Source organism: Nerophis lumbriciformis, linkage group LG38 (assembly GCF_033978685.3).
Source record: "Nerophis lumbriciformis linkage group LG38, RoL_Nlum_v2.1, whole genome shotgun sequence".
NCBI lineage: Eukaryota > Metazoa > Chordata > Actinopteri > Syngnathiformes > Syngnathidae > Nerophis > Nerophis lumbriciformis.
This window is the reverse complement of record NC_084585.2, coordinates 14,612,245-14,635,072: the sequence shown is the minus strand read 5'-3', so window position 1 is coordinate 14,635,072 and position 22,828 is coordinate 14,612,245. Positions and strand designations below refer to the sequence as shown.

The 22,828-nt window shown below is 41.2% G+C and overlaps 1 protein-coding gene across 9 annotated transcripts in view; it reads right to left on the bottom strand.

Annotated features, from left to right (window-relative positions):
- The window catches only part of ptprt (protein tyrosine phosphatase receptor type T), a 555,785-nt gene that overhangs the window by 81,970 nt on the left and 450,987 nt on the right, over window positions 1-22,828 (bottom strand). For all 9 annotated transcript variants that reach the window (XM_061932272.1, XM_061932263.1, XM_061932264.1 and 6 more), the window contains one exon: window positions 22,684-22,771. In XM_061932272.1, the coding sequence (XP_061788256.1) occupies window positions 22,684-22,771 (88 nt within the window). The remainder of the gene's footprint in view (window positions 1-22,683; window positions 22,772-22,828) is intronic.

Genomic DNA, 22,828 nt, shown 5'->3' with positions numbered 1-22,828 from the left:
CTCACAGACAGCAAGCACACCTTCTTACACACGTCACATACTGTCACGTCATACGTCACATACTGTCACGTCATACGTCACATACGTATACGCCCTCTCCCAGCAGAGAGGTAGCAGCATGGCTAACGTTAGCTGTGATGCTAGCGCAGCCGTGCAAGCAACGTTCCCTCTAAGGTGCGCACCTGTGCAATTGCGCACTGCTCAAGCGTCCTCTGTGCACGGCAAATCTATGCCACGCACAACATCAAATAAAAAAAATAAGCGCATAACAATTTTCGACACACGGACACGACAGAGAAAACAGTTTTCGTCATCATTGTTCAAATATTGTAACGTCTGTCGAGACGCTTATCTCCATTCGGTGCCACACGCCCACACCATCAAAATGCCGAGGCAAACATTTCCAGATCAACACCGTATGAAAAAAATAGTGATTTTTTTAGTTGTGATTTCCTTCTCTGCATGAAAGTTTAAAAGTAGCATATATTAATGCAGTATGAAGAAGAATGTTTTAATGTAGACACATAGAATCATCATACTGCTGTGATTATATGCATCAAGTGTTCATTCAAGGCTAAGGCAAAATATCGAGATATATATCGTGTATCGCAATATGGCCTTAAAATATCGCAATATTAAAAAAAGGCCATATCGCCCAGCCCTAGTTCAATGATGCCATTTCTGTTTGTCATGTATAATTTTGTCTATTTTGTGTTTATCCTTGAATAAACAGGTCAGTTTCTTGTTACCAACTATTGTGTCTTATTCAAACTCCCCTAATTCAGCTGGCTAGTTGTTATCAAGAGTACTAAAACCCTTTTCAACATGATTCTGACAACTAAGTAAGCTAAATAACTTTAAACTTTAATACATGCTCTGATAGGCCAGTATCGGTCAGTATCGGTATCTGATCGGAAGTGCAAAAACAATATTGGTATCGGATCGGAAGTGCAAAAACCTGGATCGGGACATCCCTAGCTAATATAGACACTTACATCATGTGTTGCCTTCATTATAGGACTTATATACGGCTTTTCATTTTTTGCGGCTCCAGGCAGATTAGTTTTTTTGGTCCTCTTCCAACGTTTTGGGTTGCCAACCCCTGGTGTAGGTCATGCATGCAAAGTTGAGGCCAAACTATACTCTTGCGTCACGTAGTTTACGTGAGCGATGCCGTCTTGCTCCTCCCCCTGCATACTCTCCCGCAGACCATGACGTTGACCTCCCAAAAATCCTAGTTTAGCGTCAGCGGAAACGCAGACCGCATCGCTGTGATTGGTTAGCTTTTGCTGAGGGTCCTCCGAGCACAGCAGAGCAGATGTTGTGCTTGAAATTTTCTAATTATTGTATGAAATGAAGTAACAGTGATTAAGCATTTGCATGAAAACTGATATTGTGCACTTAATATCTCGGTGCGCTCTAAAAATAATTACTGAATGTGTAATTTTTCAGCCTGTTTGGGTAACACTTTAGTATGGGGAACATATTCTCCATTAATTAGTGCTCTTATTAAAGTGACGGAGACTGAATTTAGAGTTATTTGGACACTACGGGAACATATAAGGGTTAGGGTTAGGGTTACTAATAAGCAGGGTTAGGGTTAGGGGTTAGCGCTAGGGTTAGTTAACTCTTAGTTAATGGCTTACTGGTTATATAATAATGCCATGCAGAATAAGGCATTAATAAGTACTTAATAATGACTAATTAAGAGCCAATATGTTACTAATTTGCATGTTAATAAGCAACTAATTAATGGTGAATATGCGTTCCCCATACTAAAGTGTTACCCTTACTTGTGTTGTTTTGTCCAGAAGAAGTCACACAAAGTACAACAACACTCGTTTAAACGTGTATTGCCATTTAAACTGTGTGAGTATTATGATTAATACTTTATCTAAACAAGAAGATATAAACATCCCATCAGTCGGCATCCCACTAAAAGCAGACATTGTACAGTAAGTGATGTCTTATTATGTTCGTAGTTTGTTTATCTTATTTAGCACATAATAGTGCTACTTGTTGAATCTGTTAAGTGTACAGCTTCTAGAACATGTAGCTCATCCAGTCAGGCTTAAAAATATAAGGTTCTGAAACATCATTTGTCGCAAAATAATCCTTGCGGGCTCTCGTAAAGTCTGCCCTGATTAGTAGCTGTTGTTGTGGAAGGATATAGTGAACCTTGAGATGCGATTGTGAATTTATTGCTCTGCCTTATGCTTGAAATGAGCAGATTATGTAAATATTTCGGTAACAATTTAGTATGGGGAACAGATTCACCATTAATTAGTGGCTTATTAAAGTAACAAATACTTAATTTTGAGTTATTTGGACACTAGGGGAACATATAAGGGTTAGGGTTGGTGTTAGGGTTACTAATAAGCAATCATTCTGAAGTTATTGAGGGAAGACTCTTAGTTAATGGCTTACTGGTTGTATAATAAGGCCATTCAGAATAAGACATTAATAAGTACTTAACAATGACTAATTAAGAGCCAATATGTTACTAATTTGCATGGTAATAAGCAACTAATTAATGGTGAATATGTGTTCCCCCATACTAAAGTGTCACCAATATTTCATGTTATTATGAATATGCCTATTATTACATTACATATGCACAATGTATACAATGGAGGTTTTTGGATGTCTTTTAAAACGCTTCATGGGTGCAATAGAGGCAATTACTTAATGATTTCCATTACCTTACTTGGAGGGGAGGAAACAGGTGCTAGAGGTGAACGGCACCGTGCCCCCCCCCCCTCTCAGTGAGCTGTGGAGTCCCCCAAGGCAGTATATTGGGGCCTTTACTGTTCCTAGTATACATAAACGACTTGTCATCAGCATGCGACTGTGAATTGTTCTTGTTTGCGGATGACTCGGCCCTGCTGGTATCAGACAAGGACAAGTCACAGGTGGAGAAAATCCTCAGTGCTGAACTCTGTAGAACTTGCACCTGGCTCGCTGACAACAAGCTATCCATACACTTGGGTAAAACAGAATCCATCCTGTTTGGGTCCCACATCAACCTTAAGAAAGTCAATGACTTCACTATAAAAGTGGGTGACATTGTTATCACCAGGAAGGATGGGGTCACCGACCTAGGTTCCATTCTAGAGGCTAATTATTCCTGTGATAAAATGGCAACCAAGGTAATCAAAAAGGTCAACCAACGAACGAGATTTCTCTATAGAATCTCCTCTCTGGTCAACAAAAGCACCATGAGGATTCTGGCGGGAATTCTCGTTCAACCCTTTTTCGATTACGCATGCACCTCCTGGTACCCTAGCACCTCCAAAACCCTCAAATCTAGACTCCAAACATCCCAGAACAAACTAGTCAGATTACTTCTAGACCTCCACCCCAGATCCCACCTCACTCCTACCCACTTCTCCAAAGTGGGCTGGCTCAGGGTGAAGGACAGAGTAAAACAACTTGCACTGATCCTAGTCTATAAAATCTGCTACACCTCCCTGATACCGAAGTACATGACAAACTACTTCCTTAACGTAAATGACCGCCATAACCACAACACCAGGGGGAGCTCCACTAACCACGTTAAACCCAGATTCCGATCTAACAAAGGTCTTAACTCATTCTCTTTCTATGCCACATTAATGTGGAATGCGCTCCCAACAGGTATAAAAGAAAGGGCATCTCTATCCTCCTTCAAAACCGCAATAAAAGTACACCTCCAGGCAACTTCAACCCTAAACTAACACCCTTCCCGGATTGTTGTTAATAATCAAAAGTAAACAATCAAATGCAGATATTTTTCTTATGCCTTCTGATCTCTCTCTCTATGTCCACTACTTGCTGTACATATCCTACCAAGTCAGACCTACACTGTTTCAATATCCATTTCTCGGTTCTCAATTGTTGATAACTGACAATAACAACCAAACCTACCCCCCCCCCCCCTCCACACCCCGATTGGAAATAATGTAAATAATTCAATGTATACACCCTGATGATTATCTTGTGTGATGACTGTATTATGATGATAGTATATATGATAGTATATATCTGTATTATGAATCAATTTAAGTGGAGTTAAACAAGTTGAAAAACTTATTCGGGTGTTAACATTTAGTGGTCAATTGTACGGAATATGTACTTCACTGTGCAACCTACTAATAAAAAAGTCTCAATCAATCAAAAACCTCTATTGTTAGCTGACTTTTGCTAGCATTTGCATGAAAAAAAGAAAAACATATGAGTGCTTGTCTCACATACAGTAAGAATTGTGAATTATAGGCAAAATTCCATAAAAAGTGCAGTTTTCCTTTAAAGCTACATCATCAATGCAGGGCTACAAATGAACATCTTCTGGCAGGTTGAAGACAAGACGAACCAACAAGAAGCAGCTGCAACAAGAAGTACGAAGCATAGTGGACCAGCACCGTGCAACAACCAAGATGTCCGTCCATGCCTCCAGCGTGGACGTGAATGGTTATAATAGTTCTTTGCTCATGTTGTTCTCTGCAACAAGGAGTGCAGTGCGAGGGTGAAAGATCACAAGGCCATTAGTCATTAATGAGCCGCACTTCTCTGCTGAGTCGTTCTCGTCTCATGACATTGTGACCCGCCCCCTTTCACATTTTTACTTTGGATACACTTTGTCTCCAGAAAGTTTCCTCATTCCCTGAGAGCAGCTGAACAAGTTGTGTTGAAGAAAACTTCCTCAAGTGAACCAAACTGACCTGGGAGTTTATATCGCAGCCGCAGAGAAGAAGAGAACTGCAATTTGGAGACATAGAGACGACTACCTGATGACATCACTGCGAGCATTGCAGCTGCTGCTTGAGGTCGTTCTTAAAGGCAAACTGCACTTTTTTGGAACGTTGCCAGTCACTTATTTAATATTTAGAACGCATTAAAAAAAAATCCGTTGTCACGTCTTTCATAATGATTGTGAACGATAGGCAAAATTCCCAAAAATGTGCAGATCCCCTTTAACTCATGCAAAGTGACATATGTATAATTTTGATGATCATGGCTTACAGTTTTTGAAGACCCCACATTTTCAAAAAAAATTCATTCAAGGTTTTCATAAACTGTAAGCCATAATTATCAAAATTAAATCAAAAGAAGGCTTAATATATATTGTGTTGCATGTTATGTATACGATAGTTTCATCTTGTAAATCTGAACAAACCCTTCTAATATTTTGAGTGCCACCAACATTTTTTCTAGGGAGTTGAAAAAAGATTCTTGAAAGTTTTAGAAATGCTAATATTAATGTTAAATTCTGGAGTAATTTTCACATATGTTTTATTTTGCTAAATTCTACAGAAAAATATTTGGTAACACTTTAGTATGGGGAACATATTTTAAGTAACAAAGACTTAAATTAGAGTTATTTGGACACTAGGGGAACATATAAGGGTTAGGGTTAGGGTTACTAATAAGCAATAATTCTGAGGTTATTGAGGGAAGACTCTTAGTAATAACTTACTGGTTGTATAATAAGGCCATGCAGAATAAGGCATTAATAAATACTTAATGATGACTAATTAAGAGCCAATATGTTACAAATTTGCATGTTAATAAGCAACTAATTAATGGTGAATATGTTCCCCATACTAAAGTGTTACCGAATATTTATTTTTCATATTTATTTTCAAGTCATTTTTTCTATGCTGTATACAGTACACGCCAAAAGTTTGGACATACCTTTTCATTCAATGCATTTTCATGACTATTTACATTGTAGACTGTCATTGAAGGCATCACAACTATGAATGAACACATGTGGAGTTCTGTACTTTTCAGTTATTTCACCTTTTTTTGTAAACATGTTTTATATTCTAGTTCCTTCAAAATAGCCACCCTTTGCTCTGATTACTTTTTCACACACTCTTGGCATTTTCTCGATGAGCTTCAAGAGGTAGTCACCTGAAATGGTTTTCACTTCACAGGTGTGCTTGAAGCTCATCGAGAGAATGCCAAGCGTGTGCAAAGCAGTAATCAGAGCAAAGGGTGGCTATTTTGAAGTAACTAGAATATAAAACATGTTTTCAGTTATTTTACCTTTTTTTGTTCAGTACATAACTCCACATGTGTTCATTCATAGTTGTGATGCCTTCAGTGACAATCTACAATGTAAATAGTCTTGAAAATAAAGACAGCGCATTGAATGAGAAGTTGTGTCCAAACTATTGGCCTGTACTGTACCTCTTAAGACCTCACTGTTGGCTTTGTAAGGTCATGTTTGTGATGATTCGCTGTGCTAATCTTTATGTTTAGGATTCCCTCAGTTCTGTTTTTCAGCACCTGGGTTTGTGTTTCTTGGTTGCCATGGGTGCTGATTATTTTAACCTGCCTCTGATTTGTGGTAGGGACGCTCACCTGCTCCCGGGCACTAATCAGAAAGCTATTTATTCCTGCCCCTCGCCACACTTCGTATAGCTGTTTTGTTTGCTTCACGCAACAGTTACGTTTGATGGTTCTTGTTTCAATACTAAGCTTTTCCTTTTGCTTTTCCATAGCTTCCCATGCTATCGGTACGCATGTTCTATTTGTTTGTATTCTTGACTGATTTATGGAAATTAAATCATTTTCCTACCACCACACTGCTTCTGGAGGTCCGTCTGCATCTTGGGGAAATGATCCACTCGTAACAAGGTTAGCTGTCAACTAAAAACAATTTATTCTAATCCACCTATTTGTTCTCTTTTTTTAAGAATCGATAAGAGAACTGTAAAATAATTGAATCGTTAGGCAAAATCGAAAGTCAATTCCCATCTCTCGTTAGCACTTATAATAACAATATCAATAATTCTTGGTTAATATTCAAGTCACAAAATGTAAATTGAGTATTGTTGGCGCTTATTGGATGTTTGTTTTTTTAGGTTTTTATGGGCAGAATAGAGTGGTTCTGCTGTAACAAACTTTTATTGACGTTTATTTACGAGTTACAATGCCTAAAAAAATACATCCGCCATCTTTTTCAAGACGATTCTAAACGATAAGCAAAATTCCATAAAAAGTGAATTTCCCCATTAAATGGGATGTTTGCAACTTGCTCAACATTAAATTTTCAAACAAAAAAAGATAACAAAAAAAAACCCACTCGCTTATTAGTGGGTTTTTTAGAACAATTTGTCAAATCTATAATTTTCAAAATGACTAATTATATTAAATAAAAAGCTTGTCGAATTTCCGTCCACATGCATGCTCAGGGAGCGCGTGCGCGCGCACACACACACACACACACACACACACACACACACACACACACACACACACACACACACACACACACACACACACACACACACACAAGCAGTTCAAGAGAAGCAAGCAACTATTGTTATTAAATGATAGCTGACTATCCAGATCAATATAATTAGCCACAGACACACAAAGCTGATGCCTGTGAGTTATGCGTCGTTTACATCATTATGTGCTAAAAGCCGAAAGAAATGACACTTCAGTGAGTGTTAGATGCATCCACTAGCTGTACTGACACTGCACTGATACTGTGTGTTTCATCATGGTCATCCACCATATACTGGATTTGAAGAAGTCCTTACATTTGACCTGCAAATAAAATGAATACCAATTGTTGGTTTTTTTAGTTGTTTTTTGGGGAGTTTTTTTTGTAAATAGCTGCTTAATAAGGAACATGAAACCTGCAAATGTAGGTCACGTCGGAGATCATGGACATATCTTATCATATTTCTTGCTAAACCCGTTTAAATCTACTTACGACACAAATTGAACATTCGATCTTTGCAGAATGTGACATTTATGCAACCACGATAATGTCGAGAAATGATGGACACCGTGTCGTATGAACAATACCATCCAGATATACTCCTATCAAGCAAATATGCTCACCGCCATTCATCTTTCCAACACGGCGCATAAATAAGCAATGCGTTGGCGTTTAAAGCAGCCTTGTGGGAAGCAGACAAGGAGTGAACACTTTGAGTGGTTTAAGTGATGAAGTCCACTTAAATGGAAATGGCAAACATATTTCCAGCAGCACTTTGAAAATGCTGAACAACAACTTTTGCTGCCTTCAACCCTCTCTGTGCTTTTTCCCAAATCTACAAGTCTACACACACACATAGGCACACACACGCACACACACACAGAGCACGACTGCGTCCGTCACGGATCTCGCTAATCAGTTAACTCGCAGCAGAGTCAGCCTGGCTCAAGGCGTTAGCGAGCTTAATAGACTGGAAGGTTGTGTGTTTGTTTGTGTGTGTCTCTCTGTGGCCGTTTGTGTGTTGTGCGATGCATTTGTCCGTCGTGTTCAACAGGCTTGACTATCTGTGGGTCTGTGCACTTTTTTTTAAATGGACACGTTTGCATATTTTCTTACATTATGCCCATATAAGTGTGTTTTTTGCACCTGTTTGTGTGTTTGTGTGTGTATGTGAGTGTGAGATGCATGTGTGTATGAGCGAGATGGAGGGTATTAAAGTGTGTAATAGCCTATTAAGTCCAGAGCTCCCTCCAGCTGATGTGTCAAACAACTTGGAGTGTTGACAGACACACACGCTTGCCCACACACTCACACACACACAAACTGTGCATCAGTAAAGTTTAGATTTGTTTGCAGTTTCCAAGCAGAAAAAAAATAGTTTTAAAAGGAACAATGATAATAAATATCATGTTGCATTGTATCTGATAAAATACAATACGTACAATGATACAAATACAGTAGGCAGTAGTGTTGTAATGATACTAATATTTTGGTACCTGTACTAAAATGATTCAGATACTTTTTGGTACTTTTCTAAATAAAGGGGACCACAAAAAAATTGCAATATTGGCTTAATTTTAACAAAAAATCTTAGGGTACATTAAACATATGTTTCTTATTGCAGTTAAGTCCTTAAATAAAACAGTGAACATACAAGACAACAATATTTTAGTAGTAAGTAAACAAACAAAGGCTCCTATTTAGTCTGCTGACATATGCAGAAACATATTTTGTCATTTATCATTCTATTATTTTGTCAACATTATTAAGGACAAGTGGTAGAAAATTAATTATTAATCTACTTGTTCATTTACTGTTAATATCTGCTTACTTTCTCTTTTAACATGTTCTATCTACACTTCTGTTAAAATGTAATAATCACTTATTCTTCTGTTGTTTGATACTTTACATTAGTTTTGGATGATACCACAAAAGTGGGTATCAATCCGATACCAAGTCATTACAGGATCATACATTGGTCATATTCAAAGTCCTCATGTGTCCAGGGACATATTTCCTGAGTTTATAAACATAATATACATTTCCAAAAAACGAAATAAGATGTTGTGATGCCAGAAAATATCGACGTAATCATTGTAGTATCGACTAGATACACTCCTGTACTTGGTATCATTACAGTGGATGATAGGTGTAGATCCACCCATGGTGTTTATTTACATTTTGAGTTACGGTGTGTAGTGAAACATGTTTAGCTATTCCTCGTCCTGCAGGGATGATACTTGTAAGAAACATACTTTGTCGCCATGGAGACCAGGATTAGTGATTCAGAAGTCGTTAAAACACTGCTGACGGCGGATGGACGTTAGCCGCTAGCTAGCTAACCGTGTCTTAAAGCGCCTCTTCCTGAGGGCATTTCAGTGTTATAACTTCACCTTTATTGTTAGTTTTTAAGCCAAAATGCGTCCGTTCTCCCTTTTCTGTCTACACACCGTGTCTGCTTGTAAGTACTCTTTGATTGTGCGCTGCGGAACATACTCGTCTGTTCGTAAAACCAGCAATGTCACGACGTGACTTCGACGCGGGCGCGGGGTGTCATGTCTGTGTAATCATGTTTTGTCTTAGTCATGTTTTGTTTAGTTATTGGACTCTTTAGTATCTGGCTTTTCACTCCCTTGTCTTGTTTCCATGATTACCCCATTAGTTTCACCTGTTCCACGTTTGGACTCATTGTGCACTCTTGTTTATCACCATAGCAACCCATTAGTTTTCACCTGTCACGTCACGTACCTGTTTCACGTTTTGAGTCACGCACCTGTTTTCGTTAATCATGTCTGTAGTATTTAAGTTCAGTGTCTTTCTGGTGACATCTCCACATTTATGCTTCTGCACATTTCTGACTCTTTTTTCATGTCCATCGTTCACGCTGCTCCTTTTTGTCCATGCCAATGTTTAAATAAAAATGTACCTGCATTCCCGTCTCGCCCGAGCCAACTTTCCGTTGCCTTCGAGAAAAACTAAACCCCAGGACCAAGTCATGACAGTATGTCACCAGCAAACAGTTTTTCTGCACTAAAGTTGGACAGTTTGGACGAGGCTTCTTGGGCGGTCCTGTGCGCGATGGAGGAGGAAACTCTGCGCTACTCCTCCGTGGAGTACAGAGAGTCCATTTGGTCCCAGGAATGCGGGGACGCAGCGCAGTGCCGGAAGCGCCGCTCCCGACGAAGGACGTCAGGAAGAACTTCCGCGAGCCGGCAGGACACGCCACTCCCACAAGCCCCTCCCCCTCCGGGCGGAAGCAAGCAGCAGCCAGCCCGGCTTCGCCCTGATGACGTCAAAGACCAGGATTTTTTTTTTCTGAATTATTTTTCTTTTGATTCCCCGCTCCCCAGGACTCAAGCCACACCCAAGTCACAAAAAAAAAAAAAATTCACCCACTCAATCCCAGGTACAAAAAATACATTTTGGACAATTTAAAGGGGAAGTTTCTGCTCCCCTCCTGTCCTCCCTCCGCCCACCTCTAGAGAGAGTTCCAGACCGCAGGGAGCACGTCTGGTATCCGCCCCTTCAGGGGGGGGCTAGGGCTGGGAATTGTTCAGGTGGGGTGGCTCAGCATCACCATGTCAAGCCACAGCCTCCAGCACGGCCGCCACCACCAGTCTTCCGACCTGCCAAGCCACAGCCTCCAGCACGGCCACCACCACCGGTCTTTCGCCATGCCAAGCCGCAACCCCCAGCTAGGCCACCTCCACCTGCACCAGTAGCTGCGCCAAGGCTAGCACCAGAGCCAAGGCTAGCACCAGTAGCAGCACCACGGCTAGCTGCTCCGCGGCTAGCACCACGGCTAGCTGTACCACGGCTAGCACCTGTCGCTGCACCACGGCTAGCACCTGTCGCTGCACCACGGCTAGCACCTGTCGCTGTACCACGGCTAGCACCTGTCGCTGCACCACGGCTAGCACCAGAGCCAAGGCTAGCACCAGTAGCAGCACCACGTCTAGAACCATGGCTAGCTACTCCAAGGCTAGCACCACGGCTAGCTGCTCCAAGGCTAGCACCTGTCGCAGCTCCACGGCTAGCACCTTTCGCCGCACCACGGCTAGCACCTGTCGCCGCACCAAGGCTAGCACCAGCTTCATGCCAAGACCAAGACCCTCCACGCCAAGACCAAGACCAAGACCCGCCATGCCAAGACCAAGACCCGCCATGCCAAGACCAAGACCCGCCTAGCCAAGACCAAGACCAAGACCCACGCCAAGACCAAGACCAAGATCCACGCCAAGACCAAGACCAAGATCCACGCCAAGACCAAGACCCGCCGCCTGACGCGCCACGCGGAGCTTCGCCGCCTGACGCGCCACGCCGAGCTTCGCCGCCTGACGCGCCATGCCGAGCTTCGCCGCCTGACACGCCACGCCGAGCTTCGCCGCCTGACTTGCCACGCCGAGCTTCCACGCCTGCCAAGATGACGACGCGCCTGTCTCCTCGTTGGCCACGCATATGGCCGCTACCTGGTCGCCCGCCACGCCAAGTGCGCCCACCTCCCAGTCGGCCACGGATGTGGCCCGTCCCGGGTCGCCCACCTCGCCTGCTGCAGCGGCGTTCCACTCGCCGCCGCCACATGACTATGCCTTGATGGATTCGGGGCCACTTAGGCTGGCGACCCACCGCCATGTCCCCCTCCCGCCCTCCCATGACTCTTGTTAAGTTTTTTCTTGGACATCTGGGATCTGTCCGTAAGGGGGGAATTCTGTCATGTCTGTGTAATCATGTTTTGTCTTAGTCATGTTTTGTTTAGTTATTGGACTCTTTAGTTTCTGGCTTTTCACTCCCTTGTCTTGTTTCCATGATTACCCCATTAGTTTCACCTGTTCCACGTTTGGACTCATTGTGCACTCTTGTTTATCACCAAAGCAACCCATTAGTTTTCACCTGTCACGTCACGTACCTGTTTCACGTTTTGAGTCACGCACCTGTTTTCGTTAATCATGTCTGTAGTATTTAAGTTCAGTGTTTTCAGTTTGTCTTTCTGGTGACATCTCCACATTTATGCTTTTGCACATTTCTGACTCTTTTTTCATGTCCATCGTTCACGCTGCTCCTTTTTGTCCATGCCAATGTTTAAATAAAAATGTACCTGCATTCCCATCTCGCCCGAGCCAACTTTCCGTTGCCTTCGAGAAAAACTAAACCCCAGGACCAAGTCATGACACGAGGGGGTGCGGGACTGGTACGTTTCAGAGACGGTATAGTACCGAAAATGATTCATTAGTATCGCGGTACTATACTAATACCAGTACACCGTAGAACTCTAGTAGACAGTAGTTTGACTATTATTAGACACTGATAATTATTCAGCTCATCAAACAGTCAAACTCTTAAACTTTAGACGTGATCGTCGGGCACAATACTGAAGCTTCTAATTAGCACGCAGTAATTATTCTCATCATCATAATAATCATCTCAGCATCTTCCTGGATGCCTTTTCTGTCCTTCCATCCCAGAAATGGTTTCAAGTGAGTGAAAGAACCCAGCACCTACCGTCACCTCAAAGTGATCGAGAGGAGGAACAATTAATGAGCGCAATCAGTGGCTCGTTAGTGCTATTATCTAGCAGCCTTTTCATCATTTCATGCTGTTGTTGACCTGCTTGTTGTTTTTCACACAAGAATAAAAAGAAAAAAAAAGCTGCAGCATGTCACATTACAGAAGCCTTCAACGAGCTTCAGATAAAGCAGACTTTTTTATTAATCAAACAGATAAATGTCATTATTGGTGACAATGCTGCCACAAATATCTTGTCAAACTTCAACGCCCAATCACTAACCAATCAGCATCCTCGGCATATAGAGCTGGGGGGGGTGTGGTTTGGATGTTGTCGAAAAAGACAACAAACTTGTAAACAACAGCCCGCTGTTTCCCATACATTCATTTATTCGCTACATTTTGAACACCGCAATTAGATCTGGTGCTACTTGTTAAACACATTATAATGTGACTGTCTGAATGCAGCTTGTCGTTGTAGTTAGCTGGGGTAGGCTCCAGCTCGCCCTGTGACCCTAATGAGGACAAGCGTATGGCGTCAAAACAGTGACACAATCGGCGCGCATAAAAAACTAAAGTATTAAATGCCTGACCTTGCAGAGTCCGCGCAAGGGCAAACCAAGTCTGTGCGTGCGCAAACAGAGTCATATGAGGGGCCGTCAGGGACATTATTCAGAATTACCTCTTACATACACCACTGAAAAGCTCTCACACACATAGAAGTGAAATCATTTTACACATACCAGTGAAAAATATTTCGAGGTGTGTGCATGAGAGAGAAAAAATTCAGTAGTGTTTATGAGAGTGTTTCAGTAGTGTGTGAGAGAAAAACATTTCAGTTGTTTATGCGAGCGGATTTCAGTAGGGTGTATAAGAGTGTTTTAGTAGTGTGTATGAGAGTGTTTCAATAGTGTGAGTGAGAGAAAAACATTTCAGTTGTATATGTGAGAGCATTCCAGTAGTGTGTATAAGCCTGTTTCAGTAGTGTGCGTGAGAGTGTTTTAGTAGTGTGTGTGAGAAAAAACATTTCAGTTGTTTATGTGAGAGCATTTCAGTAGTGTGTATAAGAGTGTTTCAGTAGTGTGTATGAGAGTGTTTCAGTAGTGTGTGTGAGAAAAACATGTCAGTTGTTTTTGTGAGAGCATGTCAGTAGTGTTTATAAGAGTGTTTCAGTAGTGTGTGAGAAAAACATTTCAGTTGTTTATGTGAGAACATTTCAGTAGTGTATATGAGAGTGTTTCAGTAGTGTGTGTGAGAGTGATTCAGTAGTGTCGGTGAGAGAAAAAAACATTTCAGTTGTTTATGTGAGAGCATTTCAGTAGTGTGTATGAGAGTGTTTCAGTAGTGTATGAGAGTGTTTTTAGTAGTGTGTGTGTGAGAAAAAAACATTTCAGTTGTTTATGTGAGAGCATTTCAGTAGTGTGTATAAGAGTGTTTCAGTAGTGTGTATGAGAGTGTTTCAGTAGTATGTGTGAGAGTGTTTCAGTAGTGTGTGTGAGAGAAAAAACATTTAAGTTTTTTATGCGAGAGTATTTCATTAGTGTACGGTATGTAAGAGGTCATTCTGAATAATGTCCCTAACGGCCCCTCATAGTCGTCTCAAACGCAAACAGAGTCCATGCATGTGTTAACAGACTCCACACCAACAGAATCTGCGCAGGCGCAAACAAAGTCCACACAAACAGTCCACGTAAGCGCAAACCGAGTCCATGCGTGCGCAGAGTTGTCTCAAACGCAAACAGAGTCCGAGCAAGCAGTCTGCACATCCGCAAAATGAGTGCGCTCAAGCGCAGTGTTTTTTATGAGCACAGGATTTTTCACTGTTTTGATAACATACAAGCGCTATAGAAATGTACGTTTTTGAAAAAAAAATTGCTTAATTTTGGGGTTTCAGTACTTAAGTACAGACTTAGGAACCCATCTGCATTTTAAAGCTACTGAGTTGGCATGAAAGTGGATGGTCAGTGAAGAAGCTTTTCCCTCCATACAGACATTAGTGGATACCATTGCCGTTGTTAGGCCCCCCTAAAATATTCTTAAGCGCCCCTAAATAATTTGTTTGGTTTTTTTTGTTGTTTTTTTACAAAAAATTGCCAAAAACAATTCTACATACATATGCAGGAATAGAAGTTTACCGAAATAATAATATAACCTGTCATTATTTACTATGATTATAAATCATTTAAAGATCCTTTGTCAGCCCTTATTATCCAATCAAATCCATTCCATCAGTAACGCCCGGACTACTATACTCAAAATCCAGTTCATGTTTTCACTGTTACCTTAGCAAGGTGGAGCAAGGCAGCAGCAGCATTTAGGCTATGTTCAGTGTTTTCACAACACTGCAGGGTAGCATGTCAAATTCAGATTTTTTTTTGTCATATCTGATCTTTTTAATGTAGTCGTTCACACGTCACAAAGAAAATGTGTCCAGACTCCAATGTGAATGCAAACTGACCCGGATGCAGACATGGCATCATCATGTCTTGCAGTGTTTACGGAAGTAAACATGCTTACATTCTAGTTGTCTCAGTACTTGCGCATTTGTGACAATTTCAAGGATTCTGTGCAATCAAAGTCAACATTTTCTGAACCGCAGAGAAGATGTCTCCCGCAGTTTTGGGGACATTTGCCTCGATGTTTGCTCTGGAAAGCGTGACGGCGATCAGTGGTGGAACATTGAATGACGTGAGTTCGTAAAACTTTATTTTCGGCTGTTTCTGCTATTTTGTCAACTATATATTTTGTGACCGCCTATTTGGGTGAATAATGACGCGAATGATAAGCGTCATTAGGGATGTCCGATAATGGCTTTTTGCCGATATCCGATATTGTCCAACTCTTTAATTACCGATACTGATATCAACCGATACCAATATCAACCCATATATACAGTTGTGGAATTAACATATTATTATGCCTAATTTGGACAACCAGGTATGGTGAAGATAAGATACTTTAAAAAAAAAATCAATATAATAAAATAAGATAAATAAATTAAAAACATTTTCCTGAATAAAAAAGAAAGTAAAACAATATAAAAACAGTTACATAGAAACTAGTAATTAATGAAAATGAGTAAAATTAACTGTTAAAAGTTCGTACTATTAGTGGACCAGCAGCACGCACAATCATGTGTGCTTACGGACTGTATCCCTTGCAGACTGTTTGATATATATTGATACATAATGTAGGAACCAGAATATTAATAACAGAAAGAAACAACCCTTTTGTGTGAATGAGTGTGAATGATTTAAATGGGGGAGGAAGGTTTTTTGGGTTGGTGCACTAATTGTAAGTATATCTTGTGTTTTTTATGTTGATTTAATAAAAATATATATATTTTTTTTAAATGATACCGATAATAAAAAAATTGATATCGATAATTTCCGATATTAAATTTTAACGCATTTATCGGCCGATAATATCGGACATCTCTAGTCATCATTATTTGCCATTATGCGACATTATGCAGGAGAGTTCACACTGAAGTCGCATCATAACACTATCTGATTGATATGTAGTAAAAAAAACCTCATAATAATAATGTCTATAATATTGCTGACAGAAAAATCACTTTAGCACAGCTCTACTGCAAAGCTGTAGTGGTGTGCTACTTAACCTTAATTGATGCAATTTAATAGCCTTACTGTTGGGCGTGGCGCAATTGGGAGAGTGGCTGTGCCAGCAACCTGAGGGTTCCTGGTTAGATCCCCACCTTCTACCAACCTCGTCACGTCCGTTGTGTCCTTGAGCAAGACACTTCACCCTTGCTCCTCATGGGTCGTGGTTAGGGCCTTGCATGGCAGCCCCCGCCATCAGTGTGTGAATGTGTGTGTGAATGGGTGAATGTAGAAATGGTGTCAAAGCGCTTTGAGTACCTTGAAGGTAGAAAAGCGCTATACAAGTATAACCCATTTACAATTTACTGTTATTTTAGAGTAGTGTTTTGGGGGCTCTGAAGAGTGGGTGCACTGATACACTCATAGTAAAAAAGGTGGAGTTCTATGGGTGGTTTTTTTATCTTCACTTGTAGCGTTTTCACCATAAATGGCACGTTGTTGTGATAGTCCATATTAAGTTAAAGTTAAAGTACCAATGATTGTCACACACACACTAGGTGTGGTGAAATGTGTCCTCTGCATTTGACCCATCGCCTTGATCACCCCCTGGGAGGTGAGGGGAGCAGTGGGCAGCAGAGGTGCCGCGCCCGGGAATCATTTTTGGTGATTTAACCCCCAATTCCAACCCTTGATGCTGAGTGCCAAACAGGGAGGTAATTAGTCCCATTTTTATAGTCTTTGGTATGACTCGGCCGGGGTTTGAACTCACAACCTACCGATCTCAGGGCGGACACTCTAACCACTGAGTAGGTGGCCAAGTGGTATCACCCATCCCTACTGGACAGGTGTGGCCTGTGGGCCTTGAATTTGACACCTGACGCCTTACATTACCATTAGAGTAATAACAGGAAAGTAACAATATTGCTTTTCAACCATTTCCATTTCTTCAGTATTTTCTGTGTAATTCTAATACAGTAACAACACGTTGTAAGCAAACTAATATTGCAAGAGCAAAAACTCTGAATCAAAGAGGCTATGCACAGACAACATATCTTTGGGTGGACATCCAGCCCCTGTTTTCCAGGCAAGAACGTTTTTTTTACACCAAAACCTCTTCTGTTTTCAGGTCAACTCTGTAGTGCTGTGCAAGTTCGATTACACTGCTATCATCTGTGCTTACATTTCCATGTTTGCAGGTTTCCTGCTAACTTTTCCATGCAACAACACTGTTCTTATGTGTTTGGGCCATCTCATGCTTACTAAAGATGACTGAAGCTTTCTTGCACTTCCACTTTCAACCATTTAGATCATGGGTGTCAAACTCTGGCCCGAGGGCCAAATTTGGCTCGCCGTGTAATTTCACTTGGCCCGTGAGGCGATAACAAATTAACACTAGAGCTGGCCCGCCGATCATATTCAGCGGCGGTGCCGCGGTACACCGCTAATTCTCATACTTGCCAAACTTCCCGGGAGACTCCCAAATTTCAGTGCCCCTCCCGAGAATTGTAACGTCCCCTTTTCGTACAGTCCAACAAGAACTGGCCCAGTTACATGTGCGGCTCAGGCACACACACATGAGTGAATGCAACGCATACTTGATCTTCAGCGATACAGGTTACACTGAGGGTGCCAGTATAAAAAAACTTTAACATTGTTAGAAATATACGCCACACTGTGAATCCACACCAAACAAGAATGACAAACACATTTTGGGGGAACATCCGCACAGTAACACAACATAAACACAACAGAACAAATACCCAACAAATATGTGGCGCATATTTCTAACAATGTTAAAGTTGCTTATACGGCACTCTCAGTGCAAACTGTATCGCTGTTGATGAAGTACGCTTTGCATTTACGTGTGTGTGCGTACAGGAGCCGCTCATATCTTGTGACTGGGCGGGCACGTTGTTAGAAGGGATGAAAAGCGGACGTGACGTCAGCTCGTAGAGGACGTTAAAAGCAGTGCCTGTAAGGCACGCCCCCAAGACTGTGGAATATGACAAATAATTACTGATGAACACCTTCGTTCGATAATGAGGGATGCTTCAGCTCAAAGCCTGAGCCCCGACATTAATGAACTAGCATCCAAGAAAAGATGGCAGGTGTCTGGCTTGGGCACATCAGATGAGATCAGTGTGTTGCAAACTGAGCAGTTTAAAGTCCTGAATGGTTGGTTTATTCATTAATTTATTTTCAAATGTATTAGCCTGTGGAAAAAGTTAATGTTGATATTTACCTCAGAAGGCTGCAAATAGAAAAGAGGCATTCAATTTGTATTTAAATTGTATTTGATATGCCATTGATATTTTTTAATTTTTATTATTATTATTTGAAACTCGATTTTGCATGTCACTATAAAATTATATAAGCCTTGCCTGTTCAATATTTAATGCAAAACTTGTTTGGGTCCCTATTAAAAGGTTCATTTGTTCAACCTTGGCCCGCGGCTTTGTTCAGTTTTAAATTTTGGCCCACTCTGTATTTGAGTTTGACACCCCTGATTTGGATGTATTCACTGTTTGTTTTGTAATTCTAATACAGTGAAAAGATCTTGCAAGTGCCAAAAATGTTTTCAATCACAGGAACCTCCTGAGGGCTAAGCACCCCTTGTTCTTCAGACCTAGTGAGGCCCCTGGTGGATACCAAGATTAATAAACGTAAAAAACATGTGAACGTCATGTCGCTCAAAGGCTTCCTTGCTGCTGGTGGATGCTTTTCGCTAAAAAGGTGAAGTAAAGTTCAAGCCTGGCGCTTCCATTAAAGCACATTTCAAGTCATCTAATAAAGACAACGCTCCCTGCCGTCTCCCTCGGGGACTTTTACAACGTTTTCTTAAGAAAATGAGCCTTTGTACGGTGGCAGCCAGCACGATGGACAGTTTCCATTACCAGGCGCTGGTAATTAAAGCATTTGTACTAATAGCAAATTTATCATAATTCCTGTTGGCTATCAAGGCCTTGACAGTCTATTTCATTCCTGCACTCTTTCGTTTGAAAGCATTCACGCGAGCGCCGCGTCTCCGCCTCAACATGGAGACCTTTAATTGGACGTGCACGCCCACACACAAGCCCCCGTGGCCCTGTCTTAGCTCTCAGCGTGCGCGGCAATGCTCCGCGATGACGTTTAGTGCATTTTAACTGTGTTAATGCCTCCACATGCTGGACTAACTATACGAACATGCCTGCTGCACCAAATCCTACACTAAATGGAGCGGTGTGCAGCATACTGCTGTGCAGGAAATAGATGTGAATAATAACTCTTTTCGTCTTTTACATTTGTCCTTTTCCAGCTTCTTTAAGATCTTGTCAGCATTGACCAAGAAAAAAATTACCTCATTAGGAAAGTATTGACTGTGTTCCGCACACACAGGTCGTAACGCAATAGAAGTCCAATGTCCACACGTATATCGAGAGAAACTATATATATATATATATAAGTGTAGTGTTTTCCCTACTGTTATATTAGGCCACTCGCTCCCTCAAGTAGTTGATTTGATTTTAATGGGATTTTATGTAGCAATTCCGCCCGATTGTAGCTGAGATAGGCTCCAGCGCCCCCCGTGACCCCGAAGGGAATAAGCGGTAGAATATGGATGGAATTTATCATTTGATGAATTATTTTGTTCAATTTCTTAATGCCTTTCAACTGTGGACACTTATGAAATGTAACTGTAAAGGAGCAATTGCATTTGTGCGCTTGGTTGCACACCCACACACACGCCAAATCAACAGGTGCCGCTATAGCTCCTAACCATTAAGACATTTTAGCCCACGGGATGATATTGCTAAGTATAAAAATTAGCCGAAATTTTTTGAATGAAAGAAACAGCTGTTCTACATGTGTCCACTAGATGTCGCAATAGCAATTCTCTGTATCTTTGTAGATCATGGGTGTCAAACTCCTGCCCGCTGTGTAATTTCATTTGGCCCTTGAGGCGATATCAAATTAACATTAGAGCTGGCCCGCCGGTATTATACAGTGGCGGTGCCGCTGTAACCCCGCATTCACCGCTAATACTCATACTTGCCAACCCTCCCGATTTTCCCGGGAGACTCCCGAATTTCAGTGCCCCACCCGGATAACATTATTGGAAGCGTGCCTTAAAGGCACTGCCTTCAACGTCCTCGACAACATGTCGTCACGTCCGCTTTTCCTCCATACAACCAGCGTGTATATGCGGCTTTTACACACAAACAAGTGAATGATAAGCATACTTGGTCAACAGCCATACAGGTCAAACTGAGGGTGGCCGTATAAACAACTTTAACACTGTTACATATATGCGCCACACTGTGAACCCACACCAAACAAGAATGACAATCACACTTTGGGAGAACATCCGCACCGTAACGCAACAGAACAAATACCCAGAACCCCTTGCAGCACTAACTCTTCCAGGATGCTATAATATCCCCCCCCCCGCTACCACCAAACCCCGCCTCCCCCCACCAAGTTAATGTTGATATTTACCTCAGAAGGCTGCAAATAGAAAAGAGGCATTCAATGTTTTATTTAAATTGTATTTAATATACCATCAATGTTTTTTCGTTTATTATTTGAAAGTTGATTTTGCACTATTAGGTTATATAAGCGTTGTTTGTTCCATATTCAGTGTTAAAGCAAATCAGTGTAGCAAACTGAGCAATAATTAACGTTTTATTCATGCACTTTCTTTTGCTATTTCAAGGCTTGAATGTTTGATTCATTCATTATTGTTATTTATTTTCAAATGTATTATTAGCCTGTGGAAAAAGTTTATTTTGATATTTACCTCAGAAGGCTGCAAACGGAAAAGAGGCGTTCAATTTATATTTACATTTTATTTGATATGTCATTGATATTTTTGAATTATTATTATTATTATTTGAAACTGGATTTTGCATGTCACTATAAAGTTATATAAGCCTTGCTTGTTCAATATTCAATGCAAAACCTGTTTGGGTCCCTATTAAAAGGTTAATTTGTTCAACCTTGGCCCGCGGCTTTGTTCAGTTTAAAATTTTGGCCCACTCTGTATTTGAGTTTGACACTGTGTTGTAGATGATGCTATATATGTACAAAAGTTGAGGAAAATGAGCAAACTGCATAAATAACATCCTGTAATTTGATTTTGATATTATTTTTTTATCTTGATAGATTGAAAATTAACAGCAATGAGTTGACTGATGAACATTATCACATCATTTATTCAGAAAGTACAAATAACGACAAATAAAGATAGAATGCTATTAATTTGCAACATGTAAGTGTAAAAAACAACAACATTATGATTTGTACAATTTCAGAATGTGCTTGTTCTATTTTTAAACAAAAAAAACAATCTGAAGTTGTCTTTATCTTTAAGTTATCATGCCGTGATTTTACCAGTCCGGCCCACTTGGGAGTAGATTTTTCTCCATGTGGCCCCCGATCTAAAATTAGTTTGACACCCCTGTTTTAGCCAATCACCACCTCCCCATAGTAAAAAAGTCCTGTATCCAGACGATGATACAGATCAGCACAAACATATCATCTCTTTCTCCTTATCTAGTTTCTGAAATGTCCTGAAAGTTTCCTCAAAATGTGCCCATGACTTTTTGAGCTATTTTTGTGGAATGAAATAGACGGAGAGAACCCTCTTGTCAGCCATCCACTACATGTGCCCCTATGGGTCAATTCAGAGTAGCTAGCATTTACACACACACGTCAAATGTTGCATCTCTGCTCAGTGGCCTTGTGGTTAGAGTGTCCGCACTGAGATCGGTAGGTTGTGAGTTCAAATCCCGGCCGAGTCATACCAAAGACTATAAAAATGGGACCCATTACCTCCCTGCTTGGCACTCAGCATCAAGGGTTAAATCATTTGGTTAAATCACCAAAATGATTCCTGAGCGCAGCCACCGCTGCTGCTCACTGCTCCCCTCACCTTCCAGGGGGTGGAACAAGGGGATGGGTCAAATGCATAGGGTAATTTCACCACACCCAGTGTGTGTGTGACTATCAGTGGTACTTTAACTTTACTTAAACTTTAAAACGTCAGGTAATTCAATCAACGCTTGAAAATTTGTCCCACGGACCGGGGGGGGGGGGGGGGTTTCATAAAGAAATACAATCATGTGTGCTTACGGACTGTATCCCTGCAGACTGTATTGATCTACATTGATATATAATGTATATATTGTGTTTTTTATGTTGATTTAATAAATACTTTTTTTTTTTTTTCTTGTGCGGCCCGGTGGTTGGGGACCACTGCTGTACTGTATAACTTTCTGGCGGAGGTAAAAATCAAGAGAAAGGTGCATCAACTGGCCGAAAGCAGACTTTGATCACACAACAACAATCACAAACGAAACAAAAGGATGCAAACATCACATGACGTCAACTTGAAAGAGAGCGAGTCATTGTAGTACTCACAAGCGATGATGTTGCCGTAGCGATTCTTGTTGCGGTTCTCGTCCTTCTTGGCACTTTCCCAGGGCGCCGTCTGTCCCTCCGCCAACGCCTGAAGTCAAGGTACGAAAGTGGTGCATTTTAGGTGTACATATGGCCCGATGCTCCC